This window comes from Mirounga angustirostris, unplaced genomic scaffold (assembly GCF_029215605.1).
Source record: "Mirounga angustirostris isolate CCGP_5_RB_7025 unplaced genomic scaffold, mMirAng1.0.hap1 SCAF_1, whole genome shotgun sequence".
NCBI classification, from domain to species: Eukaryota; Metazoa; Chordata; class Mammalia; order Carnivora; family Phocidae; genus Mirounga; species Mirounga angustirostris.
In genome coordinates, this window is record NW_026991709.1 from 199,220,998 (window position 1) to 199,239,825 (window position 18,828).

The 18,828-nt window shown below is 44.3% G+C and overlaps 2 protein-coding genes across 18 annotated transcripts in view; both read left to right on the plus strand.

Moving 5' to 3' along the window:
• The window catches only part of MAP4 (microtubule associated protein 4), a 200,285-nt gene that overhangs the window by 162,428 nt on the left and 19,029 nt on the right, over nt 1-18,828 (plus strand). For all 17 annotated transcript variants that reach the window (XM_045862517.3, XM_054504786.2, XM_054504787.2 and 14 more), the window contains 2 exons: nt 17,193-17,299; nt 18,315-18,530. In XM_045862517.3, the coding sequence (XP_045718473.1) occupies nt 17,193-17,299; nt 18,315-18,530 (323 nt within the window). The remainder of the gene's footprint in view (nt 1-17,192; nt 17,300-18,314; nt 18,531-18,828) is intronic.
• Nucleotides 10,103-17,147, plus strand: LOC123833850 (short transmembrane mitochondrial protein 1-like). The gene has a single exon (XM_064596754.1). The coding sequence runs from the start codon at nt 10,103-10,105 to the stop codon at nt 10,331-10,333; it is 231 nt and encodes a 76-aa protein (XP_064452824.1). The 3' UTR covers nt 10,334-17,147.

The following is an 18,828-nucleotide window of genomic DNA, read 5'->3' on the forward strand; positions in this document are numbered from 1 at the left end:
CATGAATACATTTTCTTAGTGTTTTGTTGGGGGTTTTTTATTTTATTTTATTTATTTATTTTTTTTAAAGATTTCATTTATTTATTTGACATAGAGACAGCGAGAGAGGGAACACAAGCAGGGGGAGTGGGAAAGGGAAGGGAGAAGCAGGCTTTCCGCCGAGCAGGGAGCCTGATGCGGGGCTCGATCCCAGGGCCCTGAGATCATGACCTGAGCCGAAGGCAGTCGCTCAACCAACTGAGCCACCCAGGTGCCCCTGTTGGGTTTTTTTAAGCTAGCATCAGTGGGTACATTCTCTGTGTTAAATGGTTTTTATGTTGTATTACTTCACCCCTACACAAGGGGTGGATTTTATGGGTGTCCCCATATTATGCCTTATGTTCTCCTGTTGTGCTCAGACCCTGTGGTGACACCAAGCTATGTGTAAGATTGAGCATCTAGCTGACATGGTGTCTTGGGCACTCACCTGTACTCTGGGCTTCCTGTCTGGGCTTATACCTCTTGGCCACTGACCCCTCAGATTGCCTCTTAAACTCTCTGACTCTTGAGCCTTATAACTCTGAGGCCTCTGCTTGGTACAATAGCCAGATGCCACATCATTGTCTTTTTTCAGGCTGACCACAGTCCTGATAAGCAGTAAGAACTACGGTCCAGAATATGTGCTCCTTTGTGACCGGCCGGCTTTATTCTCCTGGTTCCTGCTCCTGGTCTTTGGCTGACTTGCAGTTTGCTATTTATAGATAGAGTCACTGAGACAAGATATGTGGGATTTGAAGGTACCAGGGACTGGCAGTTCTCGTTATTGCCTGAGCTTTGTTTGTTTTGTTTGTTGTTGGTGCCAGTGAGAGGGTTTGGATAAGCTGGCTAGAATTAAAAATCACTGGACTCTAGGGAACAAGTGTCCATGCTTGTTCTTCACCTAGGTTCTCTGCCCCGTCAGAATATGTCAGCCAACTCAGACAGCGGAGTTGTCTCGTCAGACGTGCTTCTGCAGCCCCTAGTCATGCCTCTTCCAACAGGCAGCACCCTTGCATGGGGAGGGGCGGGGTCTACCGAACATACTGGCTCCTGGAGCCCCAAGTTAAATTCCCTCTGAGCTGGACATAGCAACAGACCTGTGATTCCCTGATGCACATTTCAACCTTCTCATTGAGATGTAAGAGTGTTAAAACTGAGAGACCGGAAGCCACCTTCAAGATTCCCCGCATTTTATGGATGAAGAAACTGAAGCTAGGAGCAATTAAGTGCAGTACTCGGAATCGTAACTATTAAGTGGTACAGAGAGATTTTAAAACCTGGTCTTCTGACTTCAAGCCAAATTAATTTATTTCCCCACAAACCCAGATTAGAAGGTGTCAGTGAATTGAGGCTGCGCATGTTTGTTGGGGGCAGGGAGTGACTAGTTTCTGAGTGGATGGGGTTGTTGAGGCATACCTGATGTCTAAGGTATTTTCTAAAATGTGTCTCTGGCTTGTTTGGACAGCATTGCAACAACAGCCTCCCGCCAGACTTTCTTAACTTTCATCATATATTATATATACTTAATTCTATCATTTACTTATAATATATATATATAAGAAGGCCAGGATTCAGCTGTATTTCTTCACCAAGCCTTTCTGTGCCCAAGACTCTCATCTTTCTTTTTCCCCAATTACTTAGTAGAATCATACCTTTCTGGCACCCCCTTCATTTCATTATGCATCTTCACTTCCCTTTCCTTGGTGGGAGCTTTGCGGTAGAGTTAGATGATCTTGGTTCCTTGCCAGTGAACCTTTATTGGCTTCCATGTGTATTGCTACTAAAGTGCCTAAGGTTGAGAGGAACGAGAGGCTCAGTTTATGTTCAGGACAGAGGTTAAATGGAAATGCACATTTTTTGAGGATTTCAACCCCACCACTCCTGACCATGAATGTAGCCCAGTGTTAGGTACTGTAGAAGGCGTATATGGTTGGTTCCTGCACTATAGTTGGGGACTTGAGAGAAGCTATGTGAATGGTATGAATAGTAGAGAAGGGGTACTTGGAGACAGGCTCCACTTAACAAAACTTTCCTGGGCTGGGTTTCGGTTATCTCGTCAGGTTTTATAGATCAAAGAGAACAATCGTAACTTGCCCTTTTTTTTCTAAAAGCATTATTAAAAACTGTAACGAGATCAGTGCAGTTGATGGCAGATGGCTTTAAAACAATCTAGCCTGACTTTTCTTTGTCTTGGAAAAAGGCATCTCATGTATTCTTGAGAGAATATTTCATGATGGTAACTTACAGGGGAAGCAACAAAAATCAGCTATGTTCAAGGTAGAATATGGCCTGTCCTTTCAGTGTAACTTTCTTTTTCAAGAATTTCCTTTTATGGATTCTTCAGTCCTGAATGTACAGTTTATAAACTCAAAGGCCAGCACAGCAAAGGACCGTGCTGGATTAAATCGGGGCCGTGGGCCCTGTCACAGATTGCCAGAGTCTCTGCACTTCAGAGGTCAGAGGAAAATCAACTGGCCCCCGTGTGTTCACATGGCAACTAAGTCAGCTGACTGGGAAGAGCAGGGCTGGTGCAGGAGGGAGGGACCCCGCTTGTCCAAGGAACCAGGGGGGAGCAGGGTCAGGAATCAAAGTGCAAGGCAGGGAGGGTATGTTGTCACACAAGTGTCTTGTAACTGGGATATACGTCTCCAAAGCCCTGATGGCTGAAATCCGTGAAGGAACCCTTTATTAAACTCTGCCACGGTGCAGAGCTACAGATGAAGCTCTCCCTGGGCTTTGAGGATTCCACTCATCAGTTTTCAAGTGAATTTGATAAGTTGCTATGACAGCAAACCCACTTGTGCTCTGAGAAATGAACGCCTCCAATTTTGATACTACATTAAGGTCTTTTTTAAGTGAAATTTTGAGCCATTTTCTGAAATCATTGTTCTCGAAGGGTTATGACTGGGAATTGGCAAATGAGTCTTGTCTGTTTTTAAAACGGTTTTTTGAGTGGGTGAATGGGGAAGTGTGGGCATAGTGTCAGATAAGTGAACATGTGAGTATGCATGTATCTATATCAGTGAAAGCCGGAGTAATTACTATCCTCAGTTCCCAGATTGGCACCATACCGTGTTGTAAATTGCAGATCTAAACAGAGTGCTAGCTCACAGGAAATTACACTTTCAGTTTAACAGTGGCATTTGATTGTGCAGAAAGTAGCAGGTTCTTTCCTTTCTCTTTCTTTTTCGTTCTTTCTTTCACACTAGTAGGTACATGTAGCACCCAGCTGCTGGAGGAGAGAGGAGCTTTGGGGGAAAGATAGGTTTTGTCATGAATACTGGGGACTTGGTGTGATGTCACTGCCAGCTCTGTGTGATCGTAGGTGGTGTTAGAGCTCCAGGAGCGAGGGGGGAGAGCAGTCGAAGAGACGATGTCGCTCTCAGACAAGCAGCCTGCCTCTTGCTCTGCCGCTTACGGCCAGCCCTGTCAGGGCAAGCCTGCAGAGTGCCGAATGGACCCCCCAAAAGAAATCCACCAAGCTGGATTTGAGTGGCAGAGGACAGAGGGCAAACTGAATGAAATCGGACTGAATGTCAGCATGGATGGGCAGCTGAAAGACGGGCTTGTGAAGAATGCCAGCTTCCTGGAGCAGAATAAGCTCTGCTTCTTTGAGGGGAAGCTAGACAAAGAGCTCAGCACTGAAGTGCAGGACAAGGAGTATCAAGCAGCCTCGGGTCACCTTGAGAGCAGGTATGTGATTTCAGAAACCTGCCATTCCTCGGGGGGGAACTCAGTCCACCAGAAGACAGCTGAGTTCCATGTGGGACCCGGAGAGGGTCCAGACAAGAACAAAGCCTCTACAGTTCAGGGGATGGTGGCAGGGAAGAATGGGCCAGAGACCAAGAGCCAGCCAGATCTGGATTTCCCTGGGGCTGCTGACATCCCCACCCAGTATGTTAAGGAGCAAGAAACCAGTGTTTGGAACCCCAACTTTCATCCAGTGGCTCAGGGCTTGAGGGAAGCAACTCCAGGAAAGGAGAACGGCATCACCACCGGCTGCCAGGTGACTGGGGTGGTGAAGGATAACTCTGGGCCGCCTGAATTTGAGTCCTCCCCATCGGTGGCCATCGTGCGCCCAACCCCCACAGTTGAGCCTTCACCCACTGCCATTCCACCGATCACTATGGTGGAGTTCCCACAGGAGTATGTAAGTGCCAGCTCTCATGACCGAGACCACGAGAAGGAGCTGGAGAGATTGACTTTTCCTGAGGAGGGGGCTTTGCTCAACCAAGTGCCCCAGCAGAAAAAAGCAATGCGCCGGGCCCTGTCGGAATGTTCTCACCTCTCGGTTCCCCCAGCTGTCAACCTTGCAGATAAGTATCCTGAGCTCCCTGCCCGAGAAGAGCTTTCTTCTGGCCTGCCGCCTCTTACCAGTAGCCCCGCACCAAGTCCTACGCCCAGGAAAGTGGGGGCTCCTGCCGTAAGGCGCTCCATGACGGTGGCTGAGGAACAGACAGCTAACTACAGATTGATCCCCGGGGAACTGCCCATCCCGTCTATTGCAGAGATGCCTCCTTTCATCTGTGAGGAACCTGTGGCCGAGAAGAGAGAAGACCTGACCCCCTTTGGCAACAGCAGCAGCGACAGCTCCGGGAAGAAGGAACTGGGCCCTGCTGGGTTGTGTCTGCATGGAAAGCTGGAGCAGATTCCTGAAGTAAGCAGCAGGGAGAAAGGACAAGAAGGTGTTAGTGAAACAAGAACGGATTCCTGCTCCCAGCTCTGCCAAGGAGGTGAGAAACAACAGCCAGGAGAGACGGCTCTGGCGGGGAAGAAAGAAATTGAGGTCACTGCAACCCAGAGCACTCCATCGTTCCTGTGTGAAGAGACCCCACGTGATGGTATGTTTCTAAATTTTGCCTCCATGGGGAACAAGCAGACAGCAAGGAAGAAACCGAAGTGACAGATTACCGGCAGGAGCGTTAGGCAGCTTGTTACCGCCAGAGTCTGTGTGCCTGGGGAAAGCTGAATTCTTTGCATTGGAAGGTTGCTGGGAGTGAGGCGACAAAGTGAACAAAGTGAATCTAGCTAGGTCAGCCTGAATGCTGGCATGACGGATAGTGGGGCCTGGGGGTGTGGGCCGATGGGGTCAGAGGGTGGCGGACATAAGAAATAGAGCCCCTTACTTGACCTCATGTCACCCTGCCCACCCCATCCCCCATCCTCCCATCCCTCAGCTCCCTGTTGGTTTGAACCAGATGATTCCTGAGCCCTAAATCATCCAGTCACAACTGATTGATTTCCTTGCTTGAAAATCTGCCACTGTGTGGATTCACAATGGGCGTATCAGCACTAACCTCCTCTCATTAAGTAGCACAGCCTGGGTGCAAGCTCTGTTTTCCATTTCGCTTTTGAGAACATTTTACTTTTGTTCAAGTGGAAAAAGAGCCTTTTAAAACTGGCTATTTAATATTCTTTTCCTGTTCTTCATGTTTGACCCAATCTTGCTTCTAGTCTTCTCTTTCTGTATGTGTGGGGGTAGAATTTGTGGAGAGAAGGGAAAGAAAGGGAAAGGAGAGAGAAGGAGAGACTTGCACTTAATAAACAACTAACCGTCAGGGTCTTTGTGGCTGCCTCCTGTGTCTTTCCCTGGCTCTTCTCTTCCCCATCCCTCCCCCCCCACCCAGGTTATTGTTGGTGGTCTACAAAAGCTTGTTTTCCTCCGAGTCCAGTTTGAGCACAAAGGGCCGTGATTCACAAGCTGCTTAATGGGGATTTAAACCATGTGTGCTGTCTGTTAAAAAAAAAAAAAAAAAGCCTCTTTCCCTAATACTTATTCCTCTCAGTACATTTTCATGAAGTTTTTTACTCCTTTTCTCTTAAAATTAGAAGTGGTGTTTTCCTAGGGGAAGGGGTAGTAGAAAGGACCCTAGAAGACTAAACAGGGTTTTTTAATGGAGATGGGCGAAGAAGCGGCATAGCTCCTCTGTGATTTTTGACTCCAAGACAACAAGAACTCGGGTACTCTGTGCTGTTGCTTACTTCTAGCTGGGGCAGAACTGCAAGCCCCTCGTGGATAGGATTGTGTCATCTTCTTGTTGATCCGCTGCTGCCCAGTTCCGTGCCATATACCTTCTAGGTGGTAATGAGTGCAGAGTTTCGTTTATTTCAAAACAAGTTTATCCTAGTTCATGCTAACAGAAGTTCATGGTGGTAGAAAAAAAATTCAAGTAACTTGCAAACCTCACTGATCTATTCACCTAATAAAATGTTTTAAGTGCCAACTCTGCTAAACACCATGTAGGTAAAACTAGATAAAGATTCATTTACTTAACATGCTTTCCGTCTGCCAGTCACTATCTAGGCACTGGATATCGTCATTAGATTGTCAAGCAAGTTATGATCTAATTGGGGTTGGGGAAAGGAACAGTGAGAGAGGGGTGAATCATGGAGGAGAGGGAGCCTGGGACTGTCTAACATTGCGAGGGAAAGCCTTCCAGGCAGAGGAACTCATGTAAACAAAGGTATGAAGCCTAGACAGCTCACAACAGGTACAAGAACAATGGCCAGTATTCGTGGGGCACCCTTGTAAGGATTATTTAATTTCAAAGAACGGAAACACACTCAGAGGAACTCAAATTTATAAAAAGGTGTTTATTGACAGGGAATCTCAGGGAAGCCAATTGCAGGAAGTGTAGCCAGGCTGCAGCCATTGTGTGCCTCTCAGAACATCTGCTTTGCTCTAAACACGTGTTCTATTCTCTTCCCTTCTGGGAACTGTTTTCTCTCTGCCATCTCTTACATTTTGCTGCTTTGGTGACTGGTCCGCACAGGGCATTGGGTTGCCGTGGTTTGGGCTCCGTGCCCCACTTCATGCTACCTTACATCCCTTATTATCTGTTTACCTCATTCATCTGGGGGCTTCTCAGGAGAAGAGTGTAGGTTGAGCAAATGTGTCCAAGCCATCTGTACATACGTGGCCAGAAATAATGGGAGAACAAATCTAGAAAGTTGTTTGGAACCCAAGCTTCAAATGCCCCCCTAAGATGTTTTAAAAAAAAAAAGTGGCTGCCTCTGACAGTAAAGTGGCCCAAAGTCGGCTTTGGGATGACTCTCCTGTTTTCAGTAGATAAGATGAACTGGAGGACAGACGATTGAGGGCAAAAATTCTTGTGACAACAGCCTGATTCGTGTAGTAGTAGCAGGTGAAATACGACATGAAGGGGAAGTATAATAGGTGAAATCAACTAATCAACTTGACTTGAAAACTGGGTGTGGAGGGTGAGAGAGAGAGGAGTCAGAGTGGTGCTCTGACACTGAGCCTGGGTTTCCCCACAGCATACATACTGGAAAAATCCAACAGAAGGGAGAAGTATGGTAGAGCAGTTATGAGTTCCGTTTTGCGCATTCTTTTTCGAAACTGTGGGGACATTTGGGTGGTGGTCTCTAGCAGTTGGTTGGCATAGACCCCTGAGGCAAAGATGGAGGGTCATGGTGAGAAGCGCCATCTGGGTGGGAGACAGCAGTTTCTGCTTATGTGTATGTCAGGTGTTCTTCACTGGATGACAATTACTTATACAGGTTGAGATGTTAACATGCTTATGTCATAGGCAGTGCGACTTTGTGTTCATGTTGTTTACTGAAAAATCCTATGCCTGTTGAAAAATGTTCATAGTGGTCTGGGGCTAATGGCAATAAGTCACACATTTGGTAAGATATTCTTTCAGCTTGCTATAGAAAAAAAAGACATTAGCAACGCGTAGGTATGGGTTTTTTTTTCATATATTTTTAAAAGATTTTATTTATTTATTCAAGAGAGAGCACGAGCCGGGGGGAGGGAGAGGTACAAGCAGACTCCCCGCTGAGTGGGAAGGCCAATGTGGTGCTGGATCCCAGGACCCGGAGGTCATGACCTGAGCCACTTAACTGACTGAACCACCCACGTGCCCCCATATTTTTAAAACAAAGCAAATTCAGTTTTCACTAAAAATACATAGGGTTTCAAACATCAAAAAGTACAAAATGCTATACATTAGAAAATCTCCTACCAAGAGAAGACCACTTGATTCACTTTTTTTGCTCCTTTCCTCTAAATACAGATAAATACCCTGAAAAGAATTCAGCAGACAATTATAAAAGGAATCTGAAAGGTGGAAACGAGAGGGCAGACTGGGAGGGAGCTCAGGACTTGAGGAAGGACAGTGCACATGAGTTCCCTGGGTTTTGTTTCTAATCTCCCATGTACCCAGGTCTGGGCCCTGTGGAGTACCTGCAACCTAGAAGTGCCAGCAAGCATAGGCGCCCCCCCAAAAAAAAGAAAGAAGAAGGAGAAGAGAAGGAAAAAAAAAGAACGAACAAAAAGCCTACTTTTTCTTGCTAAAAGACCAGGAAAGGGGAAAGCCTATTTCCCTCCCCATAACCAGCAACAGCAGTGGGCTCAGTCCTGTTGAGCAGTGCTCATGAGGACCTACCTGTTGCCCATTCCACACCTGACAGCACTACAGTACGACCTATCCCTAGTCCCCCACAGCACCAGGGACACCCACAGGCCTGGCGTCTTATAGCCTTCTATCCAGGAGCAGAACGGGACCTTGGGAGGTTTCCTCCTACAACCTTAACCTCCAGCAGCAAAAGGCCAGGTAAGTGCTTCCTGCTTCCGGTGGTACCTGCAGAGATTGAACAAAAGTCTTGCCAGCGCCAGGCAGCCAGAGAACAAGTCAAGAGAAACTGCATTCTTTGGGTCCAGCATTGCTCAACCCCCACCTAGTGAAACCACCTGGCCCAGGGAAGTGCCTTCAGCCCTTACTGGAAGTACCAGCAGGCATTGAGTGACAGTCTCAGGAAGCCAGAAGAACACAGCAGGCCAGAATTGCATTACAAGGGCTCTGGAAACTAAATTGTCATTGAAACTACAGCCAAATTTAAAGAGTGATTGCCTGCTAACATACAAAATTAGGACTTTAAAGCAGCCATTATAAAATTGCTTCAAGCAATGATGAATTATCTTGAAACAAATGAAAAACTAGAAAATATCAGCAAAGAAATAGAAGTTATAAAAAAGTACAAAATGGAAATTATGGATAGGAAAGATAAAATAATCAAATTAAAAACTATGTCTGATGGGCTCAATAGTACACTGGAAATGTCAGAGAACAGAGTCATTGAACTTGAACACAGATCAATAGAATTTATTCCATCTGAACAACAAGAGAGAAAATAGACTGAAAAAGAAATACTACAGCTCCTCAGAGACTTTGGGAGAATAACACAAAATCTAACATATTATTGGAATCCCAGGAGATGAGAAAGAATGTGAGACTGAACAACTATTGGAAGAAATAATGACTGAATACTTCCCAAATTTGTCAAAAGACCTAAACCTGCAGATTCAAGAAGCTGAATGAACCTCAAAGAGAAAAACCCAAGGAAATCTACACCAATATATATTATAATTAAATTCTGCAAACTAAAGACAAAGAAAAAAAATCTTAAAAGCAACCAGAGAGAAATTATGTATTAGCTGTTGGGGAACAGCAGTTCAGATGACAGCATGATTCTTACCGGAAACCTTGGAGGGCAGGAGGAAGTGGCACAACATTTTTTAAGTGCTAGAAGAAAAGAAGAGTCAAGTGCAAGTTCTATATCTGGTAAAACTATCCTACAGGAATAAAGGGAAAGTAACGACATTCTTAGAGGAGAACTAAGAGCATTTGTTCCTAGCAGATATACCCTTAGAGAAAGGCTAAAGGAAACTCTCCAAAAAGATAAAGATACCATAACAGGAGGAGGCTTGGAATTTCAGAAATGAAAGAACAACAAGAACAATGGAATGGGTAAAAATCGGGGTAAATATAAATGGACTATCCTCATGAATTTTAAAAATCATATTTGATGATTGAAACAAAAATTATAGTACCATCTGATGTGGTGCTCGATGTATGAAAAGGAAATACCTAAGACATTATATTTAAAAAGCAGGGAGAACAAAAGATCCTAAATGGAAGTAAGCAAAACCATACACTCAAAAGCGAAAAGTGAAAATGGGATTTTAAAAAATGTTTAAGTAGCCCACCGGCAGGCAAGAGAAACAGAGGGAACAAATAAAAATAACAGAGCCACCCTCCATGCCCTCCTCACTGACACCATGCTCCAGTTCCTACTTGGATTTACTTTTAGTACCATGGTGGGAATGTATCTGGCTCAGAACTATGACATACCAGACCTGGCTAGAAAACTTGAAGAAAAAAAGGACTTGGATGCCAAGAAGAAACCCCCTAGTTCATGGAGCAGACTCCAGCACTACCTTCTGGATATTCCGATTCTGCTGTTCTTGAGGGCCTCCTTACCATCTGAACCAAAATTCCAGCCTCAGTGATTTTCCTTTCTCCTAGATCCTCCCTTGGCTCAGAGCACAAAGGGGGCCACAAGCGAAGAACTATGCTTTTCCAACCACCTCATCTCTTCCCTTCCTCCTTCCAGCCACTTGAGATGGCCTAAGACTGGAACTATGGTGCTAGATTAATGAATGTGACCTTTAATTAGTAGTCTCTTCCTTCATTCTTTGGGATTTCTACTACTTTTTTCCTAAAGAAAAATGGATGGGTTTGCGTAGCTGATTAGATTAAGCAATGCTGATTACACAGTAGCAATTATAATGGATGTTTAAACATTTGGTACTAAGTTATGTTTTTTGGGGGGGTTTTTTTGTTTTTTTAATTTGACAGAGAGACACAGCGAGAGAGGGAACATAAGCAGGGGGAGTAGGAGAGGGAGAAGCAGACTTCCTGCTGAGCAGGGAGCCCAATGCGGGGCTCAATCCCAAGACCCTGGGATCATGACCTGAGCCAAAGGCAGACGCTTAACAACTGAGCCACCCAGGCGCCCCCTAAGTTACGTTGTTTTGAATTAATTAAAATTAAAGTCTAGAGGGAAAAAAACAAATAATAAAATGTCAGTATAAGCCTTAGCCTATCAGTAATTACTTTAAATGCAAAAAGTCTAAATACTACAATTAAAAGACAGAGATTGGAAGGATAGATTATTTAAAAATGGCCCAAGGACATGCCCTCTACAAGAAATGCATGTCAATCATAAGAACCACAGGTAGGTTGAAAGCAAAAGGTGGAAAAAAGATATATCATGTTAACATTAATTTTTGGGGGGTGCCTGGGTGGCTCAGTCAGTTAAGTATCTGCCTTCGGCCCAGGTCATGATCCCAGGGTTCTGGGATGGAGCATGACATCGGGCTCCCTGCTCAGTGGGGAACCTGCTTCTCCCTCTCCCTCTCCCTGCCACTCCCCCAACTTGTGCTCTATCTCTCTCTCAAATGAATAAATAAAATATTTTTTTAAAAACCTTAATTTTTTTAAGTGGCTATATTAATATCAGACAAACTGAACTTCAGAGCAAAGAATAAAGAATCAGTCCATCAAGAAGACAGAGCAGTTCTAAATGTATACGCACCAAAAGGCAGAGCTGCAAAATACATGAAACAAAAAATGATGGAGCTGAAAGGAGAAATAGATCCACAATTATGGTTCAGGACTTCTGCATCCCACTCTAAGCAATCGATAGAACTATTGGACAGAGTATTAGTAAAGGTAAAGAATAACTTAATACCATCACACAACAGGATCCAGTTGACATTTACAGAAATTCCACCGAACGACAGCAGAATGAATATATATTCTTTTCAAGATCCCATGGAACATATGCCAAGATGGATCCTAGGTCACAAAATGAACTTCAGTACATCTAGAAGATTAAAATCAGGGGCGCCTGGGTGGCTCAGTCAGTTAAGCATGTATCTTCGGCTCAGGTCATGATCCTGGGGTCCTGAGCAGGCAGTCTGCTTCTCCCTCTCTGTGCCTTCCCCTGCTCATACTCTCTCCCCTCTCGCGTTCTCCCAAATAAATAAAATCTTTAAAATAAAAAAAAAAGGGCACCTGGGTGGCTCAGTTGGTTGAGTGACTGCCTTCGGCTCAGGTCATGATCCTGGAGTCCTGGGATTGAGTCCCGCATCGGGCTCCCTGCTCAGCAGAGAGTCTGCTTCTCCCCCTGACCCTCCCCCCTCTCATGCTCTCTCTCTCTCTATCTCATTCTCTCTCTCAAATAAATAAATAAAAAATCTTAAAAAAAATAAAATAAAATAAAATAAAAATCATACAGAATATGTTGTCTGGCCATATGGAATCAAATCAGAAACCAATAATAGAAAGACCACAGGAAAATCTTTAATCATTTGGAAATTAAGAGTACACTTCTTAATAATCCATGGGTCAAAGAGGAAGTTATCACAGGAAATTTTAAAAATGAGAGGGTCTGGCTGGCTCAGTCGGTGGAGTGTGCAACTCTTGATCTCAGGGTTGTAAGTTCGAGCCTCAAATTGGGTGTGGAGATTACTTCAAAAAAATTTTTAAATCTTTTAAGAAATTTAAAATGAACTTCATGATCCCAGGGTGCTGTATGGAAGTGTCGAATTACTGTATTGTACACCTGCAACTAATTTTTTTTTTTTTTAAAGATTCCATTTATTTGACAGAGAGAGACAGCGAGAGCAGGAACACAAGCAGGGGGAGTGGGAGAGGGAGAAGCAGACTTCCCACCGAGCAGGGAGCCCGATGTGGGACTCGATCCCAGGACCCTGGGATCGTGACCTGAGCTGAAGGCAGATGCTTAATGACTGAGCCACCCAGGCGCCCCACCTGCAACTAATATTACACTGTATGTTAACTAACTGGAATTAAAATTTAAAACAAAATAAATTAAAAATAAAATGAACTGAATAAAGTGCTCGCTTCGGCAGCACATATACTAAAATGAACTGAATAAAAACAAAAATACAACATACCAAAATGTGTAGAATGCAGCCGTAGCAGTGCTGGGAGGGAACTTATGGCCTCCACGTGCTTACATTAGAAAGAGAAAAGATCTCAAATCAGTAGTCTAAGTTGCTATATCAAGAAACTAGAAAAAGAAAAAATAAATCCGAAGCAAGCAGAAATCAGTGAGATTGTAAACAAGAAAACAACAAAGGAAATTTATTAAACCAAAAGCCGGTTCTTAAAAAAATCCCAATACAGGGCACCTGGGTGGCTCAGTTGGTTAAGCGACTGCCTTCGGCTCAGGTCATGATCCTGGAGTCCCGGGATCGAGTCCCGCATCGGGCTCCCTGCTCGGCGGGGAGTCTGCCTCTCCCTCTCCCACTCCCCGTTTGTGTTCCCTCTCTCGCTGTGTCTTTCTCTGTCAAATAAATAAATAAAATCCTTAAAAAAAAAAAAAACTAATACAGCTGGTAAACCTTGAACAAAATTGACAGATAAAAAGAAGACGCAAACCACTAACAACAGGAATAGGGGACGTCACTACAGCCATTAAGAGGATAGAAGTGAACACATTAAGAGGATAGAAGTGAACACCAGGAGCACCTTTACACCCCCAGATTCAATAACTTAGAATAAATTGCTTGAAAAGCACAAGTTACCAAAACTAAACCAAGATGAAATAGATAACCTGAATAACCATTAATAAAATTAGATTTTTAAATTAAAAAGTTCCTGAGGGATTCACTCTAGGGGTTTACCTTATATTTAAAGAATAATTAACACCAATTTTACACATTCTCTTCCAGAAAATATAAGAGGAGGGAAAATTTCTGATTCATTTCTTGAGGTCTGAATTTGTCTGATAGCAGAACCAGACAAAGACCATACAAAACAAACTACAGACTAGTATCTCTCATGAACTTAGATACAAAATGTTAACATCATATCCAGGAATATATAAAAACTGTACCCAACAGCCAAATGGAGTTTATTCCAGATACACACGGCTGGTTCAGTAATCAAAAACCAAATCAACATAATCCATATCAACAGTCTAAAAATTCATAAGCACAGAAATGCATTCAACAAAACCCCAACACTCATTTATGGTAAAACACTCATCCAAGATTAGAGGGAGAACTTCCTCAGCTTGATCAACTTCCTCATCTACAAAAAACCAACTGTACCATCACACTTAACAGGGAAATACTGAGTGCTTTCCCCCTGACTGGGAACGAGGCAAGGATGCCTGCTCTCACCACTCCTACTTAATGTGGTTCTGGAAGTTCTGATCAGCACAACAAAGTAAAAGGAAATAAAAGAGCATTTAGATTAGAAAGGAAGAAATAAATCTGGCTCTCTTTGCAAATGACATGACTGTCTATATAGAAAATCCCAGGGGCGCTTGGGTGGCTCAGTCGTTAAGCGTCTGCCTTCGTTCGGCTCAGGTCATGATCCCAGGGTCCTGGGATCAAGCCCCGCATCGGGCTCCCTGCTCCGCGGGAGGCCTGCTTTTCCCTCTCCCACTCCCCCTGCTTGTGCTCCCTCTCACTGTGTCTCTCTCTGTCAAATGAATAAATAAAATCTTTAAAAAAAAAAAAAATTTCCAAGGAATCTACCAAAAAACGTCCTAGAACTAATAAGTGTTTCAGCAAGGTCACAGGATGGAATTAACTGTATTTCCATATACTAACAGTGACACCATTTTTTTTTTTTTAAAGATTTTATTTATTTAACAGAGAGAGAGACAGCGAGAGCAGGAACACAAGCAGGGGGAGTGGGAGAGGGAGAAGCAGGCTTCCCACTGAGCAGGGAGCCCGATGCGGGACTCGATCCCAGAACCCTTGGGATCACGACCTGAGCTGAAGGCAGACGCTTAACGACTGAGCCACCCAGGCGCCCAACAGTGACACCATTTTAATAAAAATCCTGTGCATCAATATTTGTAGCCGCAGTAGGTGGATAGTGAAACTGGTAGAGCCGTACCACGAGCAGTGACCGCTGATACATGCAACACCACCGATGCATCTCGGAAGCACCGGGCTGGATGAAAGAAGCCAGACACAAAAGGGAACATACTGTATGATTCCACTTATGTAATATTCTTGAGATAATGTTGTAGAGATAGAGAGCAGATTAGTGGCTGCCAGAGATTTAAGGATTAGAAAAGGAGGGGGGAGGGTGGCTCTAAAAGGGTGACATGAGGGAGCCCTGTGGTAATGGCACACTTATCTGTCCTGATTGTTAGGAGTGGTTATGTAAAGCTACATGTGCTAAAATTGCACGCATGCGCGTGCACATTCTCACGAATGAGTGCACGTGGAACTGGACACATCCGAGTAACCTCCGTAGATTGTACCAATACCAGCGTCCTGGTTTTTTGTTTTTTGTTTTTTGTTTTTGAGTGAGAATGAGAGCACGAGAGGGAAGAGGGTCAGAGGGAGAAGCAGACTCCCCGCTGAGCAGGGAGCCCGATGTGGGACTCGATCCTGGGACTCCAGGATCATGACCTGAGCCAAAGGCAGTCGCTTAACCAACTGAGCCACCAAGGCACCCAGCGCCCTGGTTTTGATAGTGTGCTGTACTTTTGCAGGAGGTAGTGTTGGGGGAGGCAAGGTCAAGTGTGACCTTGGAAGTTCCTTCCAAAGGCCTTTTTAAAATGCATGCACAAGTGTATTTGCATTAGAAATGTATTTGCCCCCATCCCTTCTCTAGACAAATGGGTTTCCTATAATCTTAACTATTCTGCACCTTACTTTTTTTCTTCACTTAATAGAGATGGTTCCATATTGGTCATGCTTTATTTTTTCAGATACAGAGAGTACATTGATATTTCTGCCGTGGTGCTTAAATCACGTTTCTATGAACAGACTTCCGGGGTGTTTCTGTTCTGTGCTGTTAGGAGCAATGCTCTGATGAAGATCTTGCACATTTGCTATTTTGCTGGTGTGTGAGTATGCCTCTGAAATAAGTTTCTGGAAATTGGATATCTGGATTAGAATCTATCTATACCTAGAGTCTTCAGAAACACCGCTAGATTGCCCTGCATAGGAGTTGTACCATTCCATACACTTCGCAGCAGCGAGTATCTTCATTTATCCCCACAGGCTGTTTTCACATTGTAGGACTTCCGACAATATGTTAGGTTAAAAATGGCATCTCAGTGTGGTTTTAGTTTTTATTTCTATGAAAAATTGGACATCCTTTCTTATTTTCAATTTGTATTTTGATTTATATTTCCTTTTCTGTAAACTGTGTTCATAATCTTTGGGCCGTTATTCCAGTGGGTTGTTGGCTTTTATAGGAGTTAGTGATTTGTAGGAGTAATTTATATAATAAGCTCTGTCTTTGATGTGATGTTAATGATATTTTTTCTGTTAATTGTCTGCCTTCTGACTTTTTTTTTTTTTTTTAAAGATTTTATTTATTTATTTGACAGAGAGAGATACAGCGAGAGAGGGAACACAAGCGGGGGGAGAGGGAGAGGGAGAAGCAGGCCTCCCGCCGAGCAGGGAGCCCGATGCGGGGCTTGATCCCAGGAACCTGGGATCATGACCTGAGCCGGAGGCAGATGCTTAACGACTGAGCCACCCAGGCGCCCCTGCCTTCTGACTTTTCTTATCATTTTCTTTTTTTTTTTTTTTTGGCCACACTGAAGTTTGTTGTTTTGTTTTTAATTTTTCCTTAGTCAGACTGATCTTCTGTGGCTTCTGGATTTTGTGCCACTCAGAAAGGTCTTTACCACACCCAGGTTATAAATTTCATGGTATTTCATTGCATTCAGGTGTAGCCCTATTGAAATCTGGAGTTACGTCCCCACAGTGGTGCTGCTGGGCCAAGCATTAGGCGTAGACTTTATTTCTGGCCTTGGGTCTGATTTCATGGGTCTCCTCGGGCTTGTTGGAAATCTGGGTCACTGCTAGAACCAGATCAAGTTAATCTCACATCCTCCATAAAGTGGTGCTTTATAGGGAAAGGAAGTAAGGGGAGGACATTGGATGATCTTCTGGCTCTTATCCCATCTTCAGCAACCTTTATTCTAAGAGAGAAACTCTAGTAGAAGAGGTGTTTGTCCCCTGTGTGCTCCAGGGTTAGTGGTTGGGTGACAGAACCCCTTTGCTGGTCTCCAGGGAAGGGAAACCAAACTTTAAGGGCTGTTTCCTTCCATTGGTCATTTGTGCAAATCCCACTTAGGTTGCTTTTCCACAGGGACTGTCTGCCTGAATCTCTGGAATCTAAAACGGTCCTGTCACAGTGAGAGGAACTTGGGAGTCTTGTCCACAGTTCAGAGCACAGCACTGTGGATTTTCTTCAGAACGGAGTCCTAGTCAGTGGTCTGTCTTCCTAAGACTTGCTTTTTCAAAATGGGTATGAAAAACATCTGCTTAGCATGACTTTACCCCCACTTAGGAATAAGTAAGCCAGAAGAAGGACGGCCTGCAGGGAGTGTGACCGGAAATGACATCACCGCCCCTCCAAACAAGGAGCTCCCACCTAGCCCAGAGAAGAAAACAAAGGTAGGCACCAGAGTGGTGGGGTTATCTTCTCCTGCTACCATTTTTAAAAACTGTATCTTCTGCTATTACTGCTTGAATTAATGAATGAAATTTGGTTTTTTCTGAGCTATCAGTAGTCCTTTTCTGGACATTCTTAGAAAATATTTTATATTCCTATTTTATCATCGTAGCCTAACTCAACCCTTAAAATCTCTGCCTTTGACCCCATTATCTTGAATACATGTAGAAATGTTCTGTAGAGGTTGTTTCTGCTTCCCTTAACAACAACAATAACGGGATTTGCAGAACTATTCAGAAATAGATTCTTCATTCGTAAAAAGGGAACTCAGATTTTTTTTTTTTATTTGAAAGAGATAGAATGAGAGAGGGAGAGAGAGCATATGAGAGGGGGGAGGGTCAGAGGGAGAAGCAGACTCCCCGCTGAGCAGGGAGCCGGATGCGGGGCTCGATCCTGGGACTCCAGGATCATGACCTGAGCCGAAGGCAGTCGCTTAACCAACTGAGCCACCCAGGCGCCCCGAGAACTCAGATTTTTAAGGTGGAGCAAAGCTTCAGGAACTTACCGGTGCTCGTTGGAGAATACAAATGCCATACTTCAGTGTGGTCCTAAAACCCTGCCATGTTGCCTCATCAAGGCACAAATAATGACCGTTTAATTACCTGCTGGTGACTTCTTCATAGAATTATTGCAGCCACCAAAAATTAGTTAATTGTTTAAAACCATCACTGAATTTAAGTCTTCAGGTACTGAACTGCTGGAATTTGTGACACTGTCATTAAGAATGAAGTCCCAGTTTTCTTTATTTTTCTCATGGTTTCTTTCCACTCCTTACCAAGCTCAGAAGAACGGAATGCTGCTTTTCAGTTGCATATATCCTCATTGCTTATAATTTTACTTTGAATTGTGCAATTTATACTTTTTTTCATTTGTTTTTATTTTTGTCTGTGTGTTTGATGTTGGCTTTAAAAAAAAAAACCAAACAAACAAACAAAAAAACAACACATCAACTTAAAGCCTTTGGCCGCCACTCAGCCTGCAAAGACTTCAACATCGAAAGCCAAAACTCAGCCCAGTCCTCTCCCTAAGCAGCCAGCTCCCGCCACCTTTGGTGGGGCGAATAAAAAACCCATGAGCCTCGCTGCAGGCTTAGTGCCGGCTGCCCCACCCAAACGCCCTGCCACCGCCACTGCCAGGCCGTCCACCTTACCTTCAAAAGACTCAAAACCCAAGGTAAGTAGCCACCCAGGCCCTGTGCCTGGGAGACGTTCTCCCCTCCGAGGGTCGATCGCTCTCGTTGCTGCCACGCAGTGCAGTCGAGCTGGTGGAATTGGGGGAAGGGGAGAGAGGCGACTTGCAAATCTTGAGGGTGCACAATGCAGCCATAACACCTGAAGGCCTTTCAGACTTTGTACCTTTCCCTGCCCTGCTGGGAGGCAGTACTGCCTCTGCTTAGGTTTCTTTTCCTTTCTCCCAGCTCCTCCTTACTCTTCCCTTGTTTGAACACCTGTTAGCGAGTTTGCCCTCCTCC